Source organism: Ixodes scapularis, unplaced genomic scaffold, assembly GCF_016920785.2.
Source record: "Ixodes scapularis isolate PalLabHiFi unplaced genomic scaffold, ASM1692078v2 PGA_scaffold1__304_contigs__length_218370807, whole genome shotgun sequence".
NCBI lineage: Eukaryota > Metazoa > Arthropoda > Arachnida > Ixodida > Ixodidae > Ixodes > Ixodes scapularis.
Genome location: NW_024609846.1, coordinates 36694293 through 36704201, shown reverse-complemented (window position 1 = coordinate 36704201; position 9909 = coordinate 36694293). Strand labels below are relative to the sequence as shown.

At 43.8% G+C, this 9909-nt stretch overlaps 1 protein-coding gene across 1 annotated transcript; it reads left to right on the top strand.

Moving 5' to 3' along the window:
- Positions 1–2552: 2552 nt before the first annotated feature.
- LOC115322190 (transposable element P transposase) lies at positions 2553–6603 on the top strand. The gene is made up of 7 exons (XM_040499147.2): positions 2553–2636; positions 2724–2837; positions 2914–3027; positions 3104–3217; positions 3309–3383; positions 3502–3642; positions 4245–6603. The coding sequence occupies exons 1-7, from the start codon at positions 2615–2617 to the stop codon at positions 6365–6367; spliced, it is 2703 nt and encodes a 900-aa protein (XP_040355081.1). The 5' UTR covers positions 2553–2614; the 3' UTR covers positions 6368–6603.
- The last annotated feature ends 3306 nt before the right edge of the window (positions 6604–9909 follow it).

Here is a 9909-nt window from a genome sequence, read left to right as displayed (position 1 = left end):
AGGCGCCAAGTTACGTGAATTTCTGCGTTTTTCTTTGCATTTTTCCTCGCGAGTATTTAGGTGAAACCGTAAAAAGAGATAAAGTAATTATGTTCAGTTTCTGCATAAACATACTGTTTCTTGAAATATGATTTTATGCATACCTGTACCGTCAAAACAGTAAAATTGCGTTACTTCTCATCGGTAACAGTAATGCGTTCCTTTTATTTTGAAGTAACGCAGGTCGGTAACGCGTTCCTTTTATTTGCAAATGACGAGTAATGGTATCTCGTTACTTTTTTTCGGTAAGGCCTACAACACTGCCGTTCTGCCGCCGATCTTCTTCCGCCTGATAGCGCGGGCGTGGCGAGCCACCGACGAGCGCTTGGCCGTTGCTTTATGCTCGAACACCGTGGGAACAAAATCTCTCGATCAGACGACGGTTTTCCTGCACATAAGCAAGCCTCAGGACGGAGATTGGAGTGGAAGTCAATCTTGCCTTCAAGAAGTGCTTGCCGCACGAACGGTCGTCCGCGCGAGGCGACTATTCTTTTCGATCCACGGATATTATCCACCTTCCGTGCCTTTCAGAGTCCGCCGGGAACTTATGGAAACTCACCCCGCTACTTTTGCTGTACCTTTCGGTGCAATCAACGGCTATACATAGCTTTGTGGCATGCTGAAATGCTCTGACGCCCATGCGAAACGTGCGCCCTTTTGCCCACACCACACGGCTCCGGCAAGGTATATGTACAGATGGTAGCGAAACTTTGGCCAAAACACGGTACAAAACAAATTGCCAGCGACATCAACCAGGAGGGTCACGTGGTTACGGTGCGTTTGAAGCGCGACTAGGAGACGTTATGGCAAACTATATACAAATAAAATAACTTTAATTTAAATTATACTAAATTGTATTTTTAAATTTTGTATGTTGTTATTAGTGGTCTTAAATAAGGTTTATCGCGCTCGAGAAAGCTGAAATAGCTTTTATTACTACTGATATTCTAACTTGCCCTTTGCGCCCTCTGTACTGCACAAGCAAGAAGGCTGGCTTTTAATAGCGATAAATTGCAGAGGCATCGTGCTGCACGAAGAGGCAGGTTCTTGTTGTCCGTCTGCTTGCTTCTTTTAGGTCTCCACGTGCTTTTTGAATCGTTCTACCGTCACTTCAAATAGTTTGAAAAGTTTCGTTCGCTCAGCCTGATTACGCAAGTTACGTGCGCAGGAGCGTAATATCAGCGTGATATAGGAACAGTCACCTTCGTGCGGTTGGACGCTACTGCGTCCGACGGGCTCAACGTCCTTCGTGACAATGAGCTCAACACGTTATGCAACGAGGCGTTGCTCCGTGGAAGAACGCCGAAGTGACAACCGCACGGCTGGCGTCTCGCTGCACCGGTTTCCTGTCGACACTCGAAGGTGAGATTTTGTTCCTGTCAGTGAGGTGCCTGCTGTGGTGTGGCCATGCCCCCCTTGTAAAATGTTCTCTTAACTGTTGTTAGTTTTCGCTGACTTTGCAGCGTTGTTCGCGCTCATTACGAAAGCGCCCAGGATATTTGAATTTACCTGAACCGATTTGCCCCTCAGGAGTATGGGGTCATACTCATCGACGCTCTAATCAAGGATGCAACACGACATAGATACATTTAAAAGCCTCTGCACTAAAGGCTCATGTTTATCTTTTTGTGGTTCATACAGAGAGTTTTGCTCACTAATCTGTGAATGTCCTCGCTCCGATTTGCTTTGGTGTGTGCACATATTGGCTACATTTGCTCTTTGCAAGTACGCAAGACACTTAGATAGCACCGCGCTTTATCCGCAGGCGTGAAGCATGGGTTCGGTTCTCCAACAACCGGGGCCTCCAGGGGAAGACTCCATGGCAGCTACGAAACATGGTTGTTTGCTCTTTACATTTCAAGGCGTCAGCTTTCCTGCGGCCTGGATACCTACGCCACAATGCAGTGCCGACTGTGCTTGCCCCTGAAGGTGACCAGACCACTAGACCTTCCGACGCGCTTTGAGAATAACCTATGTCAAGGCCCACTGATTAGGGAAATAGTTAGAACATGGGCCCGAAAAATTGCTTTTGTGGACTTATAACGTTTATGCAATTTCACAGAAACAACACGTGGCGAAGTTTCAAGCGAGAGCTGTACAGTTTCTGCTGTGGCAAATGGTGAGCTTTTTCGCTGTACCTACCATAAAGAGGCAGCAAATGCCGTCACCACTGAGTTAGTTCATGTTCTTCATCACTTGAGCATTTTGCTATAGAATAAAGTGTGCTTGGACAAATGTGGGGAATCAGATAGGAGTCATTGATTGAGTCTCATTCCAGGCCCCATTTACTACATTTTTAACCTCAGGTGAGTAAGCGACTCCAATATGGACCCACAGACCTGCATTGTCCACGTTGACAAGCAGCTTTCGGAAATGAAGCTGTCCTTGAAATAAGGTTATTTCCCTTTTCCGATGGTAAATATAAGCGAATTGGGGAGAAATTCAACCGCTACTCTTTCACTAATTTCATATTAAATTTGCAGAAAGGAGTTCCCCAGCCCCACCGACCTACCGATACCCGGGCCGCTCGGACTCCCAGAGTTCCTGTGGCATTCCTGACGACCAGTCTTCCGAAATGGAACTGTCCTTAGAAGAAGGTGATTTTTATATTCAGATTTTAAAATAGGAGAATCAACCAAGAATTCAACCGCTACTCCTTCAATAACTTTGTGTTAAATATGCAGGGAGGAGTTCTCTATCTTCATCGAGCTGCACATCCTCCAGCCGCCCAGACTCGCGGAGTTCCTGTGGCATTCCTGACGTACGGTCTTCAGAAATCGAGCTGTCACTGGAAGAAGGTGATTTTTTTTTAATAGGAGAATCAACCAAGAATTCAACCGCTACTCCTTCAATAACTTTGTCTTAAATATGCAGGGAGAAGTTCTCCATCTTCATCGAGCTGCACATCCTCCAGCCGCCCAGACTCGCGGAGTTCCTGCGGCATTCCTGACGTACGGTCTTCCGAAATCGAGCTGTCACTGGAAGAAGGTGATTTTTTTTTAATACGAGAATCAACTAGGAATTTAACCGCTATGCCTTCAATAACTTCATGTTAAATTTGCAGGGAGGAGTTCTCCAACTTCATCGACCTGCACATACTCCAGCCGCCCAGACTCGCAGAGTTCCTGTGGCATTCCTGACGACCAGTCTTCCGAAATCGGGCTGTCCCTGGAAGAAGGTAATTTTTTTTTTTCATTTTCAGATGTTAAAAAAGTAGAATGAATCTGAAATTCAACCACTAATTCACTCTTTTCACATTACCTTCGCAGAGGGATGTTCGTCAGCTTCATGGGACCACACATATTCCTGTCTCCCACTAGAGAACAGTCCACTGGAGGCTCATGGTAAGTGATGGGAGAGCAGGGCGTTTCTGCGCGCCTTGTTGCTCTGACTTTTTTGTGTTTTTTGCTCTTACTACAGTTATTGTAACAGCACTTTCTATTTTTTCTATTTATTTTGAAGCTGATCATAGCTACGCCCTTCCTCAAAATGCTGTTCCTGCTCACGAGTCCAGCGGAGACATGGCTGACATGGCGCCGTCGATTTATGGACCGTCACCTGAGGACTCTCTCTCTAGCAGTGCCGGTGTACTTTCTCACAGAGGTAAGTGCTCTTTCATTTTACCTCTTGCACCTTTTTGTTTTGTATTGTTAAAGTGCACAAATTAGTCGCCGAACATAAACAACCAAGGCTAGTTATAGGTATCAGATGACTTGAAGATACTAAAATTTATTCTGAAAGTTGGCGGGACATACAAGGGTACATATAGCACTATGTCACAGAACACAAGGCCGGATGGCAGCCAGCTACAAACTGGAGTCAGTTGAAAATCCACCATTTATTTGTGCTTCACATTATTATATTTAAAGTAATGTATACAAAATGTTCATAAAGTTTCACAGACGAACCATCAAAACACCTGAATGGGTTTCACTGAATGGTAACGCAATAATCTTTTCGCAAAGCCTCATGTAAGGCAGCATTTTTTATAGCTAGCTAAAAACTGCCTGGGCCATACGTGCATGATGCTAACCTTATTTAAATTTGATTTGCACGTATGTAGTACGTTATCAAACTTTTCACTGTACCTGGTTTAAAAAAAAATTGTGCAACTTGACAAGGAATGCAAGTTCTTATTGGCCACCATTTACATATATATAAACATTTTTACAGTTTACTGATCTGGGTGATTTGTCACCTTGCAGCATCAAGCAAGGCCCGCAGCACTGACAAGAGAAAGATGGACGCACTGAGGGCCAAGGTACGACAGGTCCGAGAACAAAACAAGAGGCTGCAAAGAAGGCTGCAACGACAGCGTCAGATGAGGACTGTTGCTGAAGTTGTTGAGAGTGTCCGCATTCATGTTTCTCCAGCTGTCGCTGCACTCGTTGAGGCCCAGCTTAGGATGAGGGATGTGAGCCGGTTTGGTCGACGGTGGTGCAGCCAGAACAAGGCTTTGGCTTTGGGCCTCTACTTTCATAGCCCAAAAGGCTATAAGTATTGTAGACGACTGCTTCGGTTGCCATCAGTCCGATCACTGCAGCTGTGGCTTCAGCGTGTTCCACTGAGAGTTGGATTTTACCCCGAAATTTTCGAGCTGGTAAAGAGGCGAGCGACTTCTTTTTCACGAGCCGATCGAGCCTGCAGCATAGTGTTTGATGAGATGCATATTAAAAAAGAGCTCTCATACAACCCCTCATCTGACAGGTTTGAAGGACTTGAAGAGTATAGTAATGGTGTGCAAGGTGCGAACCTATCAAACAAGGCTCTCGTGTTTATGGCAAAAGGAATTCGAACACCATGGAAGCAGCCACTTGGCTACTTTTTCGCTCATAAAGGCACACCTACGAATGTCCTACAAGATCTTCTTTTCCAGTGCTACAGCCTCCTTGTGGATGCTGGCCTGGAGCCAGTAGCTGTGGTATGCGATCAGGGGAGCCAAAACATCTCCCTTTTTTCAAGCCTTATAACCCCCGAGAAGCCTTACATAGATGTCAACGGCAAACCTCTTTTTTTCCTTTTTGATGCTCCGCACCCCCTGAAGTGCCTCAGAAACATGCTATTTAAGTATGACTTCAAGGTTTGTGATCAAGTAGTAAAAAGCTCGTACATAAAGGAAGCTTATGAAAAGGACCGGAAACTTGAGATCCGTTCGATGCCCAAGCTGAACGCAAAGCACTTTGATTTGACGTTCTGCTCAAAGATGTCGGTGAAACTAGCGGCCCAAGTTTTTAGCAACCATTGTGCTGCTGCAATGTATGCCTTCGTAACGTTCCAGCAATTGCCACCTGCAGCTATTCACACAGCGAGATTCGTTGAAAGAATCGACCGTCTCTTTGACAGCCTAAATAGCTCCCACAAATCGGCAAAAACGCCCTTCGCCTCTGCGATGCATAATGGCTCTGTCCATGAAGAGTTTTTCAAAGAGTGCATTGAAGTTTTTGAAACCCCGCAAGTACTCGGATGTAGACGGCAGCCAAACTGCATTCGTGGCTTTTGCTTAACAATGAGGTCTCTGATGATGCTCTGCAATCACCTCACAGTTAATTTTGGTTTCACCTACATTTTAACCCGCCACTTAAACCAGGATACGCTTGAAAACACCTTTGCTATTATACGTTCGAAGTCTGGAGCAAACGCAAACTCTACTTCTCGTCAGTTTCAGGCAGCGTTCAGACATCTTTTGGTAAGCAACTTGTTCAAGCTGACTGAAAAATCAAACTGTGCTGAGGACATGATGTCCCTCCTTGCTACTCTTCCGGTAGGCCTATCGGCACCCTCTGCTTCTCTACCCTTGGGAAGCTCAGTTTTCCTTAGCGCAGCAGACGAGTCGCCCTTAAACTACCCTTCGGCCATGGTAGCGAACAACATGGTTTATTTTGCTGGGTGGCTTGCGACAAGATTTTTGAAGGGTCATTCTTGTGTCGGGACATCTCAGCGATGTGAGCTGAAGAAAGAAAATGCATGTTTTTCTGAAGGAAACCAAGTTTTACTGTACTTGAGTGTGAAAGGCACTGCTGACTCGGACTTTGGAAACCTGTCAGTTCCCTCCCCTTCCTTCACATCATTCGTTGAGGCATGTGAGCGTGTTTTCGAGGCGAGGATCAACAACCTTATTTCAAAGGAGGGCATAGGGCGCACTCTTTGTGTACTTTTTCATCAGGAGGTCCAAAAGTCTCTTGTTGTGTGTGACAATGTGTATGACGACTTGTTTTCTCTGTTTGCAAGAGTCAGGCTACACTGGTTTGCACGAAAAAAAAACACTGAACTTGTTGATGCATCAGCAAGGTGTAAAACTAGGCAGCACGTGCAAAGGCTAAGCTCTTGAGACTACACAGCGTACATTTTAAAAGTAGTATATGTGCTTTCCTAGCCTTTCGTATGGTATAAAAGACTATTTTCGTTTGCTCGATATTTTGCAACGCGTCTCGAAAAAATCTGGCGGGCGCACAATTTCGCGATCTAGAACAATATTTATTGCTTTCATATCCTTGGACTGAGTCATTTTTCGCGAGGTTTTTCAACTTGTGAAATTATTAAATATTAGGTCATCGCGAAAGTCAAGGTGCTTACTGTGCTTTGCTCTGCTCTGCTCTGCTCTGCTCTGCTCATGTCGTTTTGTCACTGAATTAAACCTGTGGTTTTAGGGTCCGACGAAACACTGGCCTATTACCTGCAGCGTACTGGAGGGCACCAAAATTATTTACGCGTACAAGGGAGGTTACAGAGTACATAGCACCATCATACTCAAGTTAGAAAGTTTTCTGGATTTCTGCCAAAGAACGGCAAAATCGGCTGTTATTTTTGTTGAACACAGCTTTCCTCCAAACACTTTGAATTTTTTTTATATTGATGGCTGTCTATAAATTGACAATGTCCACACAACAGGCAACCAATTGTACAGTGTGTTACGTGCTATCCTGTCATAATGTGCCTTGCGTATTGATCTAGTTTTCTTCCACCTTAAAACTAGGTATGATTGTATGCTTCTGACGAGCGTTCTGGTTGAGTGATTGTAAGCAGTTTTAAGTGAATAAAATGTTAGTGCAACATTGGACTGCATTTGAGTTACTGTTGCGTATCTTCAACGCTAACACACTCGAGAAACGTTATTGTTATTCACTTTGTTTGTGAGGTCAATCACCTTAAAGCCGCTCCCACATTTCTGAAAAGCTGAAGAAAAAAGCAAAAGTAGTTCTGTGGGATGAAAAAAAAATATTCTCGTAGTGAGCTGCCTAAAAAGGCGGCCGCATACAAAAATTAAATTATTTTCGCGCAGATTTAAGAGTCCAAACGCGGTGGGGTAAATTCAACATAAAAAAACCGAGACTGCAGGCAAGAAGACAACACACTAAAAGAAGTCAGACATAGCTTGGCACAGCTTTGTTTGAGATTTTTTAGTACCAGAAAGCTTTGAGGCTTTTTTTAGAAATCGGGATTGCAGGCAAAAAGGACGATCGTCCTTTTTGCCTGCAGCCTGCAGTCTCGGTTTCTTGTTATATTTAATTTTCGCGCCAAACAATACATCAAAGTGACGTCACGTTTTTGGTGTTTTTTTTCGGAAGTGACGTAACTTCCTGTTTATTTTTTGTTCCGCCGGAAATGCTATCACGACACATAGATGGCGCTAGCGAAGCCCCATGAGCCGCCATTTTTTCGACACGTGGGGTTCTATGGAAGCTTCGCTACCATATGTACATATACCTTGGCTCCGGCGCGATCGTAGCGCCGCCGCAGCTCCGTTACGTAGAATAGAATAGAATAGAATAGAATAGTTTTATTTTCCAATACACACATTTTCAAAAAGTACAATGACGAGCCGGTGTAAGCCTCAGGGGCTTGTGTACCTGGCTCAGCGCAGTAGGTGACAAATTCAGTATGTGTAACATTAGTATAAAATGCTCACTCAGCATCGAAGTACTTATTCAAAGAAAAAAAAACATTTTAAGCAGGGACCAAGAAAAAATGAGCGAAAGACGGCATCACACTGCAGAACAATACGCACTGTCCTGAAAAAAAAAAGAAAAAAAAACAAGCAAAGGGAAAAGAGGAAACCACCATCTAGCACTCGTTCACTGGTCTAAATTCCGCAGTGCTTTTTTAAGTTTTTGTCTTGATGTGGCGACAAACAGGGACTCTGGCATGCTGTTGAATACATGGGGCACATAATAAATACGCGTACGTTCCCCATATTTAGTTCGAATTCGCGGCATGTTAAATCGAAGTGATTGTCTCATTGGTCGGCCTGGAGTGTACGGAGTTATAAAATTTGAGTTCCAAAAGTGTTGCAGTATCACTGTCTCCTTAAATAACCCCAAAAAAGACGGCAATTTTAATTCTTTAAATATACAGGGGCTAGAGACCTCGGCCCGGTCAAACGCAATACTTCTTAAAATACCCTTCAGTAAAGAATCAACTCTATCTCGCCAAAATAGAGAACACCTAGCAATGAGGGTTATACCGTATCGAAAGTAACTATAAGCCAAAGCATGTGTGATTATCTTTCGTACCGTAAAAGGCATGAACATTTTAACGTTGTAAAGACAGCACGAAACACTTCTTAACCGTTTACACAAGTGCATCATATGCGTAGACCACGATAAATCGCTATCAAAATGGATCCCTAAGTACTTTACTGAATTGACATGCTGAAGAGGAATGCAATCACATGACCTGCAACTAGAAGTGTGCAACTAGAAGTGTAGAAGTGAAGTCCGCGTGTCGGTCTTACTTGGTAACGCTCATTTTGGGCTCTCCAAAACAAAATTTCTGTTACAGATATTGACTCGAAAATATTTATTTACACATAATGTGATGGGTCCTATATTTTAAAGTTGTATTTTATACCAACAGGTAAATCACTTACCAGCAACCGCTATCAAAGTCTGCAAAAATAGAACCGAACAAAAAGTGGCAACATATTGCGACAAACAGGCCACCGTTTTCTCAATCGCTGTGGCCAATTTTACCTGTCAGAGGTAAAGTTTGTAAGAGGTATATGTGACAATTGAATATTAATTAAGAAACAGAAGCATAAAAATACTTGTAGAAAAACCCTGATGCTAACAAATAAAAAAGAAACCAAATATATATATACTGTAAACGACGAAATTTTCGCGTGGACCTAATTTTCGCGACTTTCGCGAACCGCTTCTGATTCGCGAACAATAGGTCCCGCGAACAATTCGGGAAAAATTTCATCACCTTGAAAGCGGCATTGAGACACCGGGGAAACACGCGTCCAAAAAGCATAACGATGTCATATTATACGCGATATGTGAATATGATATGGAAAGTTTCCTAAAGTAAATAAAGCCATAAGTCGGAATTCAGCTCACCTCAAGAAGTTTATTTGGTACCTTCAGACAATTCCTGCCAGAGTATAGCCGATTCGGATCGTGTCTCTGCAGTTCTCGAGATCCGCATACACTTCAATCAGCCATGCTGCGTGAACGGGCTTCATAACACTTGCTCGCAAGTCGATCTTAACGTCAGCTGCACTTTGTCCTTTCTCCACCACCTCTTGTACACATCCGGCTTACCACTGGGTAAAGCGGTTCATCATGGCAGTCTTGAACACATTGTTAATCATTCTGATGTTAGCCTGAGACTGAGGCAGGAAAAGAGGAAGTTTCAAAGTAGAAGAAAAAAAGGAACAGTCGAGGATACGTCTCTAACACAGCTAAAGACAAGTTTATTCGGTCACCCTCTTATATACACTCCACAATCTTCACCACAGAACCTTCGCGACTTCCAAAGCCAAAAGATAACAAAGAACTCATCTCTTTCCACCACAATAATCAAACGATCCCTTGACAAACCTACAAAGCCCCCCTCACCAACACAACCTAGCTCCGCTCTCCCGGAAGA

Coding starts and splice junctions, on each gene's coding strand:
- LOC115322190 (XM_040499147.2), top strand. CDS start 2,615: ATGGAACTGTCCTTAGAAGAAG. Junction 2,637..2,723: donor GGAACTGTCCTTAGAAGAAG/GTGATTTTTATA, acceptor TTAAATATGCAG/GGAGGAGTTCTCTATCTTCA. Junction 2,838..2,913: donor CGAGCTGTCACTGGAAGAAG/GTGATTTTTTTT, acceptor TTAAATATGCAG/GGAGAAGTTCTCCATCTTCA.